The sequence below is a fragment of the Xiphophorus couchianus genome, chromosome 9 (assembly GCF_001444195.1).
Source record: "Xiphophorus couchianus chromosome 9, X_couchianus-1.0, whole genome shotgun sequence".
Taxonomy (NCBI): domain Eukaryota; kingdom Metazoa; phylum Chordata; class Actinopteri; order Cyprinodontiformes; family Poeciliidae; genus Xiphophorus; species Xiphophorus couchianus.
This window is the reverse complement of record NC_040236.1, coordinates 14124419-14143901: the sequence shown is the minus strand read 5'-3', so window position 1 is coordinate 14143901 and position 19483 is coordinate 14124419. Positions and strand designations below refer to the sequence as shown.

At 39.6% G+C, this 19483-nt stretch overlaps 1 protein-coding gene and 1 long non-coding RNA gene across 2 annotated transcripts; one reads left to right on the top strand and one right to left on the bottom strand.

The window, feature by feature from the left end:
- Positions 1 to 216: 216 nt before the first annotated feature.
- On the bottom strand, positions 217 to 12301 carry LOC114151384 (C2 calcium-dependent domain-containing protein 4C). The gene is made up of 2 exons (XM_028028553.1): positions 10874 to 12301; positions 217 to 7942 (listed from the first exon to the last, which is right to left on the bottom strand). Exon 2 carries the CDS (start codon positions 7888 to 7890, stop codon positions 6631 to 6633), a length of 1260 nt encoding a protein of 419 aa, XP_027884354.1. The 5' UTR covers positions 7891 to 7942; positions 10874 to 12301; the 3' UTR covers positions 217 to 6630.
- A 1759-nt stretch (positions 12302 to 14060) lies between these two features.
- Positions 14061 to 15671, top strand: LOC114151082 (uncharacterized). Its single transcript, XR_003596878.1, has 2 exons — positions 14061 to 14679; positions 15450 to 15671. It is a non-coding gene; the product is annotated as an uncharacterized LOC114151082 (long non-coding RNA).
- Positions 15672 to 19483: the final 3812 nt, after the last annotated feature.

Below are 19483 nucleotides of genomic sequence, written 5' to 3'. Positions count from 1 at the left end.
GACAGCAGTGTGAGATTCAAACCCAGGACCCTCTGTGCAGCACTTTCTATTTATCATGCCAATAAATATAGTGAAATGTTTGAAAGGGAGAAAATATGAAAAAGTTTGAGTGGAATAAATGTTTTACACAAAAAAACACCAGCAACTTTAGAGCTGGTCTTCAAACACGGTAAGTGTTTCTCTCTTTCAAGATCACAGTAAAAGTCAACAACGACATTACCAGTGATTGCAGTGACGTTTTATTGAAAGCATCTCCAACCCATTAACACACACACAGAGAACAGCTGTCAGTTGTCATAACATCACAGTGTGAATGTAATCAAACCACACAGATCAGAAACACAACAGTAACTACTACGCAACTGGTCTATGTTTAAAGAAAAGTTAAGGATCAAGAGTCAAGTATAGGATTGGCACTTTTTCAGCTTCATCTGTCAGAGCAAACTTCTCGAGACAGGGAAAAAAAAGTAAAAACATCAGCACATTTACATTTTCATTAAAAACAAAATCTCAACAAGCCGAAAGGAAACAAAGTCACCGTCAGTATAACACACATACATGGATATTGATGGGTTTCTTATTTAAATTGCCATCAGTAGAGCCTCTTTGGCCTTTATCTAATTAGAAATCTGTTGAGTGGACAGAGTTGAACCACAGCAGCAGGATGGCCATTAAGGAAAGTTAATGCTGATAATTCCTCTGTAGATTCAGGTTTGAGTTTAAAGCAGTTTTTGTTTTCCAGGTTCCTTAATACAAAATTTTTTGGTGCTTAAAATAAGCAGAAAGTACAAACCAAACAACACCAAATAATAAAAAAATTAAATAACGTTGCAGAAGGGACTCAGACAGAAGAGCTGTGAACTCTGCTGACTGAGGGGAAACTGAGTGGAGAACTAACCTGTGGTTCTTCAGGTTTATTTCAACACCACCCTTTGACAACTTTATCACTGACTCGTGACTCAAACCCTCCGTGTTGCCTGAGAGTTTTCTGCATGTCCTACAGTTACCTCTGGTGCAGAACAATGTAATCGTGGAAGGACACAATGTTATTTTTGTTTCAAAACTCAGTGAGATTTAAAACTGCAACTTTTGCTTTGCTTTCACTGTGTCTGATATTCATCTAGACCGTGGCGCTAACTTGTTGTAAAAGATAAAAAGTTGGCAAAAGATAATCCAATCAGTCTTTTACTTTCTTTAAAAAGCTAAATAGGTGTTTGACATTGTAACTTAATTGTCTCTGCAAAGGCAGTGAAGGGCCTTGTTTGCTGGTCATGTCAACATTTAAAAACTGAGGTTTTCTCAAAAAGAAGCCTGGACTCTTTCCTCCTGCCAGGCACCAATTTGTACCAGTCTGAGGATTTGAACATTTTTTTGATTGCGTGTTTTTTGCTTGCTCCTAGGTATGTGGACCCCAGGCATTCACAGGAGTTTGGGACCGCAGTCTCTACGAACTTTAAAATGTTCAAATACCTCAATCCTCTAAAAACACTCATATTTGCCAATTTCAGTCAAAACTGTCTTTTTTTCCAGAAAAGCTCAAATCTATAGTCTTCCTTCTTTCTGGAAATAAGGAAAATGAATGGCACTCGAGGATTGGCTGCTTTGAAAACACCAGCCAATAGCGAGTCAAGTAGCATTGGACCTTGGTATTCCAGTTTCCCAATCTGTATTATTGTGGAAAAAAATTGCGTGAATATCTGTCAGTCAACATGTGTGTCCAACATGAGATCACTCGTACCGAAATTGTGATTATTAAAGATCATAATTTACAAATGTTTCACAGGAGTCAATGTGCTCAATCAGGGTCAGAACCATTATCAGTAAAAATAGGTGGCAAAATAAAATATTCAAAAAGTAGCCTAAAATTGATCATGTATTAAAGTTAAGAAGTTTAGTTTAAAAATGGCATGCTCTCTTGTCTTTCCCATTTTGAAGAGTGTCTTAAAGAAACAGGCCCCTGTTTCAAGTCATTTTAATATTACAAGAAGTTTGAAAGTCACAAAAGTCTGATTAAATAAAAGGCTGATTAAAAGTAAATAAAGGGCTTATTAACTGAAGTGTACATTAACAATTATGAACGTTTTTGAAGAGATCAATTATTCACTAGCACATTGTTTTCATTATTGAGTAAGCATCGCGGAGTTAAAGTTTGGATTTCTGTTTGATACTGTGCTGGTGCAATAAATGTTTTATCTATTTTGAGGCTTACACTTTCAATTGCCTATAAAATAAAAGCTAAACTTTCATTTTTCTTTTAAAGTAGTTTTCATGTAAAATGGACCATTAATAGCAATAGTTTGTTCGGAAAACAGGGACTAAAACGTGGCAGAGCACTACTGTACAGCTTTAAAAGAAAGACACTATCAAACAATCAGCAAATCACAGCTATCATGTGCATTACTATAAGAATCACTCATTCTGAGTGAAGCAAAGTTTTACCTCAATGTACAAAAGCACAATTTTTTTTAAAAATGCTAAAATTGAGCACAGCCACATCTGAGAAAGTTCAGGCATTCTAGAAGAAACCTCAGAGATATAGTTTGGTTTTTACCGGGAGCTTGAATCCAAAGTACAGCAAGACTACGAGCAGCTCAACACAAGAAGGCAGCAGAGATTACAACATTTCACCAAATCTACTCCATCAGAGAACGGCCAACATAATCACTGTAAGCGAAGTAATATAGAGCACATCAACAGGGGAGCTGCAGGTGGGCAGAGGAAAAGTCTTTAACAGAAGCATCACTCGTTTTCTCTCTCTGCTGCAATGGTTTGCAATTCCTCCAGAAGCCACAGAAAAGGATCGGGCTGCCGTTCACGCCTGAGCACAGAGTCATGTTGCTTTCTGTGCCGCTTTGCTGTCTGTATCGTCTGTTGTTTTCTCTCCCTCACCGACGGGCTTCGTTAAAGCTGAAACTCGGATTTTGCTCGTCAGCACTTGCTAGCTGGTGCATAATTAAGTCATTCGACAAACGTAACTCCTGTTTACAGTGAGTAGATAGATACAGTACAAATCCAACGTACGGCAAGTTTCAAAAGCATTTTACAAAAAAATAAAAAATACTCCATTTCATACATAGAAAGTGAACAACTCTGGACAAAATCATGCGGCTCAATCATTCTCACCAATCATTCTCACCATCCCTCTCTCTCTCTCTCTCTCACACACACACACACACACAGAGTAAGGCTTTAGGGTTTCAGAAAACTTTGAGCATGTCATGCAAACACCAGTGACCTGTTGATACCATGCTGCTGGTACTCACTGACGCCATTGCTCTAATGTCATATATTTTAAAAAGTAACACATTTACATGCACACTGCTAATACAGAGGCACTACGGCTAAAGACTGGTTGCATACGTCGACGACTGACTTTTTAAAAAAACATTTACACGGTTTAATGAGTTTAATGAACTTGTCTTTTGTCCTCCTGCCAACAACATCACTCAAAATGTGCTTAAGCGGCATTCAAAGTTTTACCGAACATGTGCTAATTTAATAGGCTTGATTAAAGTGGAGAAAAATTGCCCATTTAAGAGCGTTTAAGCTGATATGAGAGCCCAATAAGGTATCAGCAGTCAGACTGATGATAGTCATGTACCAATTTAGTGAGTGCCTGTTGCTTGGTTGCACAAGATTTAATCAGGTTGCCCACACTGGGCAGCTGCAGCTGGAAAATCAATCATGTGGTTAAACAAGCTTCATCAAACAGATAGATATGTTACATTTATTACTGCAAACACTCATCTGTTGTTCACCCACCTTCACCCACACCATAAAAAATCCTAATCAGAGCGTCCAACTGTTTGTTTTTGTTTTTCCTTGGCGATTTCCAAAAGCTGTTTGAATCTGAATAAAATAGTTTCTGATTCTAATGATGGATTTGAACAAACCATTGGAGTTGCAAGACGGAATTTAACTCAAGTGAAATCCTCCGAAGCAGCAAGATCATGATGCATCTTGCTGCTGATCCTGTTGCTGTTTTATGCTCTCGAATAAATGCATCAGTTTGATATTTGTTCCTCTTCCTTTAAACTAGCGTTTATATCACTAGAGTGCACTTTACCTGAGTGGTGGCCTTTTTGTTTACCTTTTAAACAAGAATATGTTTTAGGGTCAAATTATGTCAACTGTCCTTGATACAAGATTGCAATAGTTCAAACAATGGGATACATTTGTTCAGGAATGTTATTGGGCATAAATCTTCTCCTACGTTTCACTCAGAGCATTTTTACTTTTACAGGTAATTTCAGTAAAACTGAGAGTTTTTTTTTTTTTTTTTGTATTGCCAACCCTTAATCTCAAAAATGTCTCCTGACCCACCAGAAGTGTGTGGTTGTGTATTTTTTATTTTATTTTATTTTATTTTTTGCACTGGCATGTATCACTTGCTTTCTTAGGGTTTCATGTAGGGAAATATTGTTTAAAATAGTTCTGTAATTACAATATTTAACTGTAGAAAAAATTAAAGACAGTTTATACTGGGCCTTTTAAGGGACAGCAGTTAAAACTATATTTACATACAGAAATGTTTAGAGTTTTGAGCTTATCTGCTATCCAATATACAAAGGTTTAATAATATTATTATTCCTCAAAACAGATTGTTATTCAAGTTTAATCCAGGCTCTCAATGCATCTCTTTGTTTTTCTTTCAGTCCTGTCCAGTTCTCCACTAACTCAGCATCAAAAGAGACACATTTATCACAAAACCCTTCTAAATCTGTCCTAACACAGAATCTCAGAAAATGACATTTGGTTTGACAACGACCTTATTTGAGGAAATGCTGTTTACATATTAGCATAAACTTCTGATATGTAGGCATGTTTTTCAGCATGTAATCTGAAGCCTGGACATCAGGCATCCAGGCATGATCTGTTGCTTGCAGAGATCTAGACAATAGATTTCACAATAGATCTGAAAAATCAATTGTATTTTCATGACATATTCCTGTCTGCCTTGATGTTTGAATCTTCTACTTTATCAACTTTTTATTATATCGATTTAGATTTAGTGGGTTTTTTTATCATTTCTTTTCACAATGTTGAAAATCAGATAAATAAAATAACTGCACATTTATGTAATAATCTGGCATTAATTGATTTAGAATTACTGGTGCCAGCATTTTACTTCATATATTTTTATATAGTGAATTTTCAGTTTGTCAAAATATATTCTACTAAAACTTTATTGGGAGCCCCCAAAGGAAGAACTATTTTGTGATTTTAAACAGGCATCTCTATATTAGCATAATCAGTTTTGGAGAGAAAACTAATTATTCTGAAGCAAGGCAAGCCTTTAACCTTGGTTGGATCTGGTCTGTGAGAGCAAAACTGAGACAGTGCGGTACTGATGAAGAAGCAGGTATTGGTTGTTGTGTAACATTTCTAATTTTGATGTTTTAATCAAGTTTAATCAGATCATTGCAGTCCTTTGCTTAATCAATCATATTGTAATTCCATTTTTGATGTGCATGTAAATGTGGGCACTCTTTTCGCTCCTTGCCTTCCCCGTGCAGATCAAAGGATCATTTGCACATCAGGATCTAGGGCCACTTCAAAGCGCGCACTCGTTCTCAAAAGCATCTCTGTGCTCGCAGATGGTGGAGGCGATGTAAAACTCCTGCGCTGCTGCGGATTTCAGTCACATTACAATAATAAAACCACAATGAGGACGTTGGCGCTGGAGGACAGCAGACAGCCTGACGCACAGGTGCCGTCCAACCTTTGAACCAGCAGGGTCTGGCTCGGGACACTCGGCCGGGAGACGTGCTCAGAATGGAGAGCTTTCATCTGCCACATTCATCTGGTGCTGTTGGGTTCAGTTTGGTTCGATGAGAATCCATTTTTAGGAGAAGAAGTGAAGTAAATCCTCCATTCGTGTACACCAGGGAGGTCGTTCTCTGAGCTTATGGTAAAAACTTTTCTTCTTCATAGATTCTTCCTCCTTAAAGTCAATGAGTGATGGAGAAAACAGTGCAAACACCAAAGTACAGTTTCAGTCAGAAGAGGTTCTGTGGAAAGGTCACAAGCGGTTAATAGCTTACCTGCAATAAATAACTCTTGGCATCTTTATTAATTATGAACCCAAGTTTGTTGGTGCCAGAGCCTAAAGCTAACAGCTGGTCTAACCAGGGCCAAGCATGTTTCAGGTCAGAAGCAGCTTTGACAGAAGTAGGTCAGGAGAGGACCCACACAAAACTGTACCAGAACCTCAGAGCTTTAACGGGATGGAAAAACGAGGCAAATTAAGGAAATAGATCTCAGTTTTTTGTGTTTTTCTCTCTTCTTATGTTTCACACAGGAAGATCATTGCAGACGTGCTGCCCCCACTTCCTGTGTAAAATGTAAGTAATCACAGATGACTCTGTAATTAAAATCAAGTTTTCATAAACCACAGTGCTGTTTTTGAGATCTGAGTTGTTTCAAGACTGTAGAAATCCACTTTGGTCGCTAATTTCAGACTAGCAACAACAGCTTCAGCCACGATGACTGACTGATCTGGATTTAAACTAAAGTAAGATGCCTAAAGAGTCATCTACAGTAGGTCAGATGGTAACTGCTTGTAAACTTTTATCAGAACTGCTTTTTGAAAATTCCAAGTTATCAACTTAAGCTCCATCTGCTGTGGTTTTAGAGTCCTGAGAGCAACTTTGCTAGTGGTACCTCCCTCTCTCCCAGCAGCGTGTCCCTCTTCAGGCTGGTGCCCTTGTTCACCACCTTGAACTTCACAGAAAGGTTCTTCACCTGAACAGAGCTGATGGAGTCAAAGAAGAAGTCCTCATTGAAGACTGGGTTGCGGCTGTTCTTGATGATGTTGCTCCTCTGCTTCTGCAGCTTGCCTGGATTCAGGTACACAGACACGCAGCAATTGATGCTTTTGATGTCGACGTGCTTGTCGTACAGACTCTCAGCCACCAGGACTCGGATGAGCAGGCGTGACGTGCCGGAGTCGTGGTTGGCGCTGATCCTCACCGTGCCGCCCTTGTGCAGGTTGATGGTGTGCTCCCGCTGGAGGCCGTGGTCAGACGCTCCTCCGGCGCCGTGAAGGGACGGGACGCGGAGCCGCCGCTGGATGTTGGGGCTGGGCTCGGCCGAGCTGCACTCGTCTGTTGACAGGGAGCTGTGGCGAGCCAGCGTCCGCTTGGCTTTCACCACTTTGGCCTGCGTCTCATGCGTGAAGATCTTGAGGAGGGATGCGGAGCGGGACAGCAACGGAGAGCTGAAGGGAGAGGACTCAGCGGAAGAGCAGGTGTCACTTTCTCCACCACTGAAGTACCGGTAGGGGTTCATGTGGGAGGTGTTGCAGTCAGCGGGAGTCAGATGGTTCCCTGTCTCACTGCCCTTCCCTGGAGTCTTCCTCTGGGTGTTTGGAGAAGTGATGGGACTGGTCAGCTCGCAGTGGAACAGGGACTCTTTGCGTCGAGTGTGGGGGCTCTCCTTCAGGGTTGCGAAGCCATAAGATGTCTGAGTCTTGGGAACATACGGCAGAGACATCGCAGTCTGCGACTGAGGGTCTGCATTGGTGTCCCCAGCCACGACGTCATCCGCACTCTCTATCTGGATGATGTGGCGGTTCGCTGCTCTCAGCAGGTTCTTTGTATCTCCTGCGATCTTGGCCACCAGGCGAGGGCTCCTCGGACTGCTGATCTTCCTGTTGCTGCTGATGGTTTGCTCAGAAGTGGACGGCTGCAGCCCCTCTTTGGGCTTGATGCTTGGCGTCTCGGGCTCTGGAGGGCAGCTGACCAGCTTTGGGGGGATGAAGAAGTCTGGGATCTTGTCGGGAGTGAGCACGTTGCTGTACGGCGCAGCTGGAGCCTTTCTGTCACCGTTGTCTCCTTGTCTCAGCACACTGGTCTCCACCGAGCCACGGATCTTATCCAGAACCCACATTTTCCCACCAGACAGTGGCAGGAGCAAGGGAGCAGGTTTCACTCAGGAGCCTCTGTAATTAATAACACACATTGAATGGAGAGAAGTGTAAATGAGCACTCCAACAGAGAGAGGGGATGAAAACACCTGAATGCTGAAAAGCTGAAACACAGTCTGCAATTAAACTCCCACGTATTTGCTGAAACATGTCAATAAAGTCGTTTTCATTATGGGCATGAGTTATGAAAACCCCAAATTTAACTTCTCTTAAATTTTGAATATTGGATATGGCCAATAGAAAATATATTTTTAAGCAGAAACTGCCATGTTATAGTTACATAATGGCACAATAATGGACAAGATTATTGAGTTGACAGTTGTCCAGCAGACAGTCACTGAGTTCCTTCAGAAAGAGGTAAAAAACACAAAAGATAATTGACAAAGGAGTTGTTTCCAAGCATATTAATGAAAAATTAAATTAAGAAAAAGTGTTTAAAGAACAGCAGAGTTTGGACTATTTTTATTTTTTTTAAAAAGCCAATTTAGGACAACTCAGCATGTTTCCACATGTACCAGTAACCCTCAATCAGTGCTATTTATTGCTCTGCAGGACTGTGTGACCCAAAGCCTGAAGAAAATCTATGTGGTATTGTCAAAAATAACATGGGAGACACTAAACCCAACAATGCAGACATGATGAAGGTCTCCATTAAAGCAAACTGGGGTTATCTAATACCAGCCTCCATGCCACAAAAAATTGTTGCATTCAGCAGCAATTTGCAAAGAATCAGCTATCAGCAAAAAAGAATAAAAAATAAAAATATAGGAAATCCTTTAAAAGTTTCACATTTTTAGACAAACAAATGTTAAAATCAATAATCAAACAAATTAATCTGCAGAGCAGAAGTTTAAACATTCTGGTGAAAGATTATGAAAAAGCAATTATAAATCAGCACTTTCATATCTCTTCCTTGTTAAAATGGCTAAATCTGAGTGAAGTGGATCACATCAGGTCCACATGATGAGAAACTCGGTGCTCCTCATCGCTAAAGCGGGTTTAAACCTCAGACATTTAGCTTGGAGGGCTTCTGACTATTAGATCATGGTGAAGTTGAAAGGGCTCACAAAGGCCTTCAGAAAGAAGGTTGTAGCACCTTCACCCTAAAACACCAGTAAAATGTTTAATGAGGTCCCCAATGATCTTGGAATCAGCCATTACCAAGAAAGCAAACGGTCCAACGCAGAGGCATGTTCAAAACAACATGCTCAGTAAAGGCACCCAACCTTGGATCTGGTTTACTCCAACAGCAAACTACAAGGTGTTAAACGAAGTCTCCAAAAACACCTAAAAGGTTACTCTTGGTGTTGTTTATACAGAAGTTCATGTGCCTTTACAATCGGAAGCAGACTGAACAAGTTTGACGTACTTTTGAGGCCTGCAAGGATTTGCTTCATAAGAAAAACATAAAAGACCACCAACTGGTCCTGCAACACGACAATAACTCTAAACATACCCACTGAGGACGGGAAAAGAACAGAGCAAAGGAAAGTCCTGGGTCAAATCAAAGTCCACATATTGATCTCAACGAGAGGCTGTAGGGAGACTTAAAACAGGCTGTATGTGTAATAAAACCCTCAAACATGAGGCAAACCTTCCTCAGACTGATGTCAGAGCCTGCAGAGGCAACTAGATGCTACAAGAAGCATCTAACTGAAGTTATTTCAGCCAAATTCAGGAAAAGGCTACAGAGCTTTTAATGGAGAAGAGTGTCCAAACTTTTTCCTAAACTAAAAAAATACAGTTTTGTTTATATGCATCGTTTTATGTGAATAACACGTGATTTTTTTTTATATGCATGAAATTAAATGCAATGTGCACTTATTATACATGAAAGAACAAATGGACATTTCTCTCATTTTCGTTTTTTCATGTGACTATCATGTTTAAAAACTGTCATTCTGTTTAAATGCATATCGAGAATAAACAGTCATATAATGCAAATTTGATCCGTTTAATCTGGTTGCAACTTGAACAGCAAGTGGCTGCAATGGACAATATGAAATAAAATGCACTATACAAAATATCTGGATTAAATTCATGCATATCGACATCAAAACGGGGAATAAATGAAACCCTGGACATGTGAAATTATTTTAAACAATTTAAACGGTGTCAATAAGATAACTATTCCGGTTATTCTGAAAGATCAGGTAAGCTGCATTATATTCCTTTATTTAATCAGGTAAACCCCGTTGAGATCTAGATCTCATTTTCAAGAGGGACCTGAGCAAAAATTTGCCTTACATAGCAACCTGGTTACAAGATAAAAACAATTAATACATATGCACAAGTATAAAACAATAAAAACAATTTAAAAACAATGACACTGTTTCATAGAATCTTGTCGCCTATCTTTAAGAACTGCTCGAAATAAGTCCAGTGAAATCATTTCCGACATCTTAAGTTCAGACTGCAACTGATTCCACGCTGTGGGGGCCAACACACTGAATGCCTGCTTCCCTTTTTCAGTTCGAAAGCGTGGGACATGCAGAAGAATAATGTTATTGGAGCGAAGAGAAATAAAATGCACTTTACAAGATATCTGGATTAAATTCATGCATATCGACATCAAAACGGGGAATAACTTAACTTCGGGGATAAATAACATTATCCCGAGAGAAGGGCAAAATAAGAAAAAGTCTGCCACTGCACCAGTGTTCCCTTTATTTTATTTTAGTGATTTCACATAACAGAACAAAATTCATTTAATTCTGATAAACTAGTCTGAGTAAAAGCATATTTTATTAACTGGGATTGTTAAATAAACTAACTGTTTTCTTTCTGCCATATCTAAAGTATTTTATTTTAAAAAGTTACAAACGACAAAGCGGCTCAACAGGTGCGCAAATGGTTCCTGTCTCCATCTCCGCTGCTCCCCAAACCGTACACATTTCGTTTCGGTGCCAAGTTAAATCAACTCATATTTCATATGGATGTACTCACAAGCTTGTTTCAGAGCGTGGCGTCCTTTTTTTTTTTTTTTTTTTTTGCGCTCCTCTGCGTGTAGTCCTGCAGTGACAGGTGTTTCTCTGGACACACGGCCGTGTTGTGAGCTCCGTGGCGCGGCTGCTCTGCGCCCTTACGCTCGGTCTCCGCTCCTGAGCTCCTGTGGTGCGTTTTTATGGACAGCACAGAAGCTTCGGCTGACCAATAAGATCCACCTGTGGCACTCCGTGTTCTCCCAGTAGAACCAGTTAGAGGAGCACTGGTTGCGTCTGAAGTTACACAAGTGGAATAGAGCTTGTTTTATGCAGCCCAAACTCTACTTCATCTTTGTGATTCTTTGTTTGTTTATTTGTTTTTTCGGGGAAATGTTTCTGATTTTGTTTCTGTTGCATCCATTTTTGAGTGCATCGGTGATTCTCGAGGCAAGACAGGATATGTAAGAGCGTCCCCAAATAAAAAAAAAAAAAAAAAAAACTGCAGGCTGCAAATGGCTTCAGCTTTTGTGCGTCAACACATAGATTAAGAACAGGTTGGTGTTCGGGAGGATATAAATACACACGCAGCGCAGCAGAAAATAAGTGCTGCGTGTTCTGTCTTTTTCTTTGTCTCTCCATCTTTGGGTTTAAACCAGCTGATCGGTTTCCCAGGTAACTGTGCTATGGCAACAAACCTACATTTGTCTAAAACAGGATGGGCCCCATGACTTCATTGATCTGAGGAACAAAAAAAGCACTTTATTTGTCCAGATTGCCCGGTTTAGAGCTCAAGTGTCGTGAATTACGCGGACTCAGAGTGGCGCAGCAGCATCTGCTTCGCCACAGATCACCAAATCCTCTGTGCTCGCTTGACGGGAATTTTAGCTGCTTTGAACTTCAGGAAAGTGGAAAATCAACACGTTTTCAACTCGTTCAAAGGCAAGCTGCAGTGCTTTATTTTGTTAAGTTTATGTTGGAAAAGAAACTGAATAAAGATGCATTTATGTTTACCAAACAACAGGTAACTTCTTGCTTAGCTCTATTTAATTGTGTCTTTATATGGCACCCCAGCACAAAGTAGTGCATGGTTTGTGCCGGCTGACAGAAAAGGTATGAAAGTAGGTCCACTTTTGCTGAAAGTTTTTATGGGAAAAATCTCTACAGGACAATGAACTTTTAGTGCTTTTTGCTAAAGAGTTTATGTGCTCGTTCAAATCAGATGGAGGGTCTCTGTGAACAGCAGTTTTTCTAACACTAACCAACTTTCCTGTCCCTGCTGTATAAAGCATCACAGCATTAAGCTGCCACCACCATGTGTCACCATGAGATCTGGTCTTTGATTTCCTTCATATGATTATGTTTGCAAGTAGGCCACAAGACCTAACTTTGGTCTCATCTGACCAAAGTTGGTCACATTCACTGTTTCCACTACTTTGCAACACATCCATAAATTTGTGAAGGGGCGACAGAGCTGTGGATCTCTGCGCCTCCTCCAATGTTACCATGTGTTGCTTTACTTTTAGTGCTCTTTCTTATCCAGCCTGTCAGCAATACTCTTTCCATTTTCAATCGATTCGCTGAAATTTGCTTTAAATGCCTACACAACACGTATTCCCGACCATTCCGCTGTGTGAAAGTGTCTTCATGATGGTGGTTGTTCTCTTAAAGCTCTAACAAACTTTTGAGGCATTCAGAGAACGGCTGAATGTACAGTGAAATTGAATTACACACAACTGACTCACTTTCAGTTTACTAATTAGTTTATTTCTGAGGATGGTTGGCATCAGATTTTATATATTTATTTATCTATTTATCTTGGAATAAACCCTCAATGACCCAGAATGTTGTTGCTTGCCTTGACCTCACTCCTGTACTTCCTTCACTGGCTCCCAGTTTGTTTTAGAGTTGATTTTTAACTTTTAATGTTAGTTGTTTTTTTTTTTTTTACTTTTCATGGAATTGTACCTTCTTACTTATGAAATCTTTTCCAAGGACATTGCCCAGACAAAGCTCTTTGGTCCTCTGACCAACATCTTTAGGAAATCTCCAGATCAAAATCCAAACACTGAGGTGACCATCGTTTGATGGTCCAGAACTATGGAAAAATGCCTCTGTTTTTTCATGGTTAGAACCGCTTTTAGCACATTGTTGCAGTGAGACACTTTAATGTGTCCCTTTGTTCGTCTTGTTTCTATTCTGTTCTCTATTTTCATTACTGCACTAATGGAAAGTACTTTGGTTCCTGTGTTTAAACAAATAAAATCTGATTGGTTGATGTCAGACTCTTGAAGGCTGAACCCAAACGCTCATCAGACCTTTCAGATTTTATGCTGTGTGCCATTTTTACAACCAAATCCGCTCAAAAAACAATAAATGCAAATTAACCTTGTAACTATAGTGTGAAAAAGTTAAGATGCATGGCACAGTATACATGTATGTATACGCAAAAAATTATTGTAAGAATTTCCTGGTGTATGACCTAGATGATGGGGTTGTAGGCTTTCAGTGGCACATTACTCCTGAACCTGGTGCACATTATATACCTCACTTTCAGATGTTTCTGCCTGATACGATCAACTTGTGGAAAAATCTATTTATTATATGGATTACTGAAGAACATCTGAACCAACTGCTGTTTGTCCTGAAGAGAGAGGCCAGAAATCGACCTGCTACAGTTTTAGAACAGGAACCGGAGTTAAAGGGGCAGTGCCGTGTATTTTCCAGGCACATGGTGCCATTTTATAGCACAATCAAGTAACTGTGTTACCAGCTGTTATAAAAAGGCTGCACATATGTATATAACATGACTTAAGAGAAATTTGACTTTACAATTCAATGACTTGGAATTGGCCTCCGTCTCTTTAAGAGGCACCTACTCTTTCTGACACTCCGCCTTCAGCAGGTCATCACAACACTCACACATCACTTCATTGAGCCTTTAACCACCACTCTTAGGAGTGTTGGCCTGAGAAGTAGTTCCTATAATGAGCTCAGCAGATGCAAAGTTCCATCAGGCGTTTGCTAATTGCTGCTGCTAGTCTGAAGGAGCTGAGTGGGGAAAAGGTGTGTGGGAGAACAGCTCTGTGAGCAGTAGAAAGGCAAAGGTTGTCATTGAAGGATTTCTCAAGAATCAAAACAGTACACCAGTACACCACACAGGCTTTTGTTGAGGGAATAGCATTATAACATTATATAAAGCTTTAAAAAAAAAAAAGGTAATTTTTACAGAAATTTTAAAAATGGGTGTTTGAATTGTTCAGACAAACTTTAGTTCAGTCTAAAATCAAAATCATATTACAGGGGAGGTAGACATACACTAGACATGGACTGGGTCATGTTATTACTTAGAATGTAATAGAATTTTAACAACAATTTTACATGTTTTATTAAATTCTTTAAAAGAGCGGTGAACAGAAGATCTCTGTGTAGAACTGTGGAATTAAACAGTTTTAAAATAATGAGATCGATACAGAACCTTCAGTAGGTCTTCAGAGAAAAGGTTAATGCGTCTGTTCTTCTCCCATTAACGCAGGCCGCTCCCTACGACTCTGTCTGTCACAGAGCAGGAGGAACACATCAGCTACTAGAGAGACCAACGTGAAAAAGTGCGCTTCCTCTCTGACCTGAATCGATGCAGGCAGAGACCAAGACAATGACACGTTTAAAAAGGAGGAAGGAAAATCATTTGGAGGATAAAAGTCAGAATGTGCATCACTGTGAATCGTTACTCCTGCTGATGTCTCATCGGGTTCCTGGACAGACGGGGAAGAAGTGGTCAGGACCTGGATTCAGAACGGAGGCTGAACAAAAAGCTTTGCAAGAAATCCTGTGAATGTTCAAGTTTACTGTAGTACTACATGTTCACACAGCCTATCAGACGTTTACACAGGTTTAAAAAGACAACCTCATTTATATCAGTTTTTGACATTTAGTAAGACTAAACCTCTCTAGTTTAAGGTCTGTTAGAATTACATACATTTTGTGTTTGCTAAATGTCTTAGAGAATTTTTTTTTTTAATTCTGCGTTATACAGTTACTTAAATTTCCTCGATTTTGGTAAAACTATCTTTTAAACAGAATGAGTCGGCCCGTTCTTCCTGACAGAACTGCTTTAACTGACGTCCGTGTGTCACAGTTGCGGTAGCGTTCTCCACCTTTTTCCTCTAAATACAACATGGCTCATTTTAGCCTAATGCTTCTTTTTTGTCGTTTCATCAGACCTCAGGACATGTCTGTAAAAATAAATCCCCTTTTGTGCAGTTCCAAACCGTCTCTAACTCTTTGTGCTGTTTTTGAAGTGATGGCTTCCTCCTCACTGAGTGGCCTTTCAGTCCATGCCTGCACAGGACTCACTGACACTCATCTTTATCAAGTCTATTGCTTTTGCTGTCACCCATTATGATCAAATAAGGACAACAGAAGTGAAACACATACTTTTGTTTACTCCCATCCCCTTATTGCTGCCATCCATCTTTCTCCCTGCCAGCCAACCCGTTCCCACCTTTATCACAGCTTCTGTTGCCTTGGAGACATCTCATAGTCTGACATATGGATTAACCCCCCCTTCCATCTCAATTCACTTCTCTTCATCTCTCCAGTCTGTTGCAGGTCCCTCGTTCTCCCTGGAGCTCACCGACGGCTCGGACTCAGCTGCCTTCTAGCCACTGATGGTCCGGAGATTTCCTGCCAATCTGCCAGCGAACACAGGACATAGTAACACATGTGACTCATGGTCACAGTGTGAAAGTGCCAAAATAAATTGATATATGTATATATAAAAAAACATTGTGCAGTATGAATAAAAATCACAAAGGAGGGAGGCAGGGACGCAGTTTGGCAAATGCCAGGACTGTTTGAGAGTCTTGCTTTCTCTGCTTCACTGAACTGGCATTTGGAATGGACACATGCAGGGCAAAGGTCAAAACTGTTGCAACAGGAAGCAAATTTGATGGACTCCACAGAAATAAGGTACATTCCTGCGACGGGGAGACGAGAGGAGTAAGTTAGAAGAGTGGAAGGAAAATACAATAATAGCCCAAGAAAGGACAGCACACTGCTGTGAGCACTTATGATCTGCCTGAAGCCCTAAAATATGGATTACTGGTGTGTGTTATTGCCAGATACAACCTCCTTTTTTTTATAGCATTTCACAGATTAATGGGTTTCATTTTCAGGTGGTAAATTACAGGCCAATACGAGAGGCAGAAAAAGGAGTAACCGGAGCCTGTATCTTAGTTTCAGAAGTGATACAAGGGCACATTCTGTAAGATAAGTTTGCTTTCACTCTGGCACATCATGCAGCATTGAGAAGGTTCTTCATAAAGCTCTGCTTGCTCTCTATCCTCCAGCGGAGAGCAGACCCTCCAGCTAAAGCAGGTTGGTGGATTAATCAGAGGCGTGAGCTAAAAAAACAAGAGAAAGAAAACCAAGTGTTACTTTCTAGAAGATCAAACTATATCACCATATTCATACTCAAGTTGCTTCTGACTCATGCGTGTGGATTTTTTTTCTCCCGCCTGTGCAGAGAAGAGGGACAGAGTGCTGGGTGTAACCAGGCACAACCTTTTGCTGCCCCCTAGAGGCGTTTAACTGAAACAAAGGAGACGATAACGCTCAAGGAAAAACTAAACCAAAAAAACAAAGAAAGGTAAAGAAATCCAGCCCAACATCAATATGACAGTCAACTTAAGGATGATGACCTGTAAACTTTGTCTCGTCAATAACTGTTTGGAGAGGCAACAAAATGGCTGGCTGTGGGATCGTTGCAACAGCAGAGATCACACTGCGTTACAAAAAGATTTAACTGGTTGAGTTAAAGTAGCAAACTGGAAAACTGTTAGTAGAAACTAATTTCTCTTAGCTAATAAAGACGATTTGGTCTGTGCTGTTTGTGTAGTTCATCCCAGAGGACATTTCTGTCTTACCTCAACCTTTCACTTCTGTATTTATAATACAAAGAAAAAATAAAAATAAAAAACACCCGGTGACAAAAATATTTACAGCACTCAAAATTTAAATGGAACAAGAAGGTACATCTGACAATTCTCACAATTCCCTGACAGTCAAAGAAACAATAAAAACAATGCAAGGCTCAGTTAACCAGAAACACTCTTTTGTAACCACAAGTAGTAATGTCTGCAGACGTCTCAACATCTACTCATACTTTTTCTTATTTCAAATTCAAAAATACTTTATTAATCCCAAAGGAAAATTAAAAATAGAAACACATTTAGAAAACTGTCAAGCCTTCTCTGTTGGCCACATCTGCTGGCATTAACAATGAAGATGTGCGACAAGCCTAGAAATAAATAGAAAAGAAATCAAAAGTAGGATTGTCTAAAATGTTTCAGTGGGAGATTAAGCTGCTGCAATTAAATGTGCACCATAAAGTATTTACACAAATATCCTTAAGTGGGGATGGAAGCTATGTGCTTGGCACTACAAATGTACCCATTATGTGTTTTGCTGAGAACTACGACTAAAGAACCTGGTAAATGTCTGCATGTACCTCAGCATGCTGAAGAAAACAATCTGTTGATACTATAACCTAGAGCTATGCTGATGATCTGAAAAACATCAAATTCTAATTTTACTGTTCAAAAAGTTTGCTCTGCGAGAAGCAAATTGGATCCTTTTACCCAAGTGTTACTTTTAGTAGCCATTATTTTGTGTTTATACTAAGTTTTTTCAGACTTTAATAATATGGATCAAGATTAAAAAGTGTCATCGCTCCTTCACAGCGTAAAGGTTATATGATCACTGCATACATAGGCACTGTTGCTAATTCAGTTTATTTATAAACAGAATTAAATTGATACAATTATAATTATTGTTTTTCAATCTGAGCGTTTGAGTGAAAAAGACTTTTAAAACCTTCAATGAAAATACAAGTTTAACCACTAGTTGGCAGCAAAGCTTCTGGCACGGTCTAGACTAGACATGACGCACTTTCTTGCAAATAAAATTTATCAACACAATATGTGTGAACCATCACAAACATTTCAGTCCTCCTTCATAAAATGTGTCCTTCAAAGTAAAGCAAGGAGCTAGAATGATAAAAATGACATTTATACAACTCTTACAGCAACTTTTCCAACAGAAACCTCTTGGACAGATTTGTGTGAGTTTTCTTGAGGGACCCTGAGCCTTAAAGCTTCACAAATCTTACCTTTGCTTTCTCAAAGAGTAAAACTTCCTAAAGTGGGGAAAAACGTGGGGAAAGAACAACAACAACAAAAAAAAAACATCTAAAATCAGAGACGTTGCTTCGCATGTTCCCTCTCGCCACTCAAAACACAGAAAGCATCAGAAAATCCTTTTAAAGTCTCCACCACCCTGTAGCAGGGTGACTGCTGGCACAAGCCTCGTCATGCACTTTCAGCACCAATACAGTTCTGCTGAGATGTTTACACACGGTCCCCATGGCGATAAACACAGTCTATGTGATGCTTCAATTATTTGAGCTGATCCTTTTGCCAATTCATACAACAAATAACTTTAATACAGTTTTGAAGCACTGGGTGCACAGGTTTGAATTTGAGCTCAAATCCACACAGAGACAAAAGTATGCATACAAACTCAAACACGTATAGACACACCATGTGAAACGTTAGGACACCCGTTAAATATTCTGCCCTTTATTAAGTCAAGGCAAGTTTATTTGTGTAGTTTATTTATTTACGTTCAGCAACAAGTAAATGTAAACTTTTGACTCTACGCCTCCAGCAGGGAATCATAATAGCCAAAGGTCCAGACCGTTTGTATGGAGCACAGCGCAGAACAAGGGGCTGGTTTTCATCAGGCTAGCAGTCAGCCAACACATTTCCCATTTGTTTGAGCTCTGGGTTTTCCAAAAGCCATAATGTTTGACTTAATCCATTCCAAAGCCAATTTTGTTGTGTGGGAGGGAGGCATGATTATTGTTCTAATGGATAATGGCGAGTGGATCTTTTAATCACCTAAATGTTGATGTAAGGTGAATTTGGAGGCAGGTCTATGTTAGAATCAAGTCTATTGACCAAGGTTTTATGTACAAGAAAAGGATTTGACTTTGTTTCACACACTCACAGCCTACAGACCTTAAATATAAACGTAAAATTTAGATGGAATCAAATAAAAGCTTAAAAAAACAACATGGAGATAATGGAGATTTGTTTTTCCCTTTGTTTAAAAGCTGCAGTAAGTAACTTTTCTAAAAAAGACTTTTTACAAGTTTGTATGGTATGAAACAGATAATTTTAAAAAAGCACTTTTTTTATCCACATTGTAAGGAATTCATGATTTTCTTTGTTTTATAACCAGAAAAAACATAACTTTGCAAGGACATCTATAGGACTGGAGCTTGACAAACTTCGTTCAGTAGGAGCGAGGGTAAAATGGCTCCCTGAACGGTTCCAGACCTTTTGTAAGCGTTGCGGTTGGGGGATCCTTGAATATCCCAAGCCATTGATTTTCATCTCAGACTGCCAGGTTTGGTCAAATAGTTGAAGCCTGAACACAACAAGTTGCTTAAAGAGCATTACGACTCCCAACACAGATAAAAACTAAATCAGTAATGTCTGAAGCATGCCGACATTTAGCTTGTGGACAGAACATTAAAAAAGTTGAAATGAACTTCAGCAAATCATGCCAA

Bases quoted from the DNA above. Each gene is read 5' to 3' on its own strand.
- LOC114151384 (XM_028028553.1), bottom strand. From the start codon at position 7,890: ATGTGGGTTCTGGATAAGATCCGTGGCTCGGTGGAGACCAGTGTGCTG.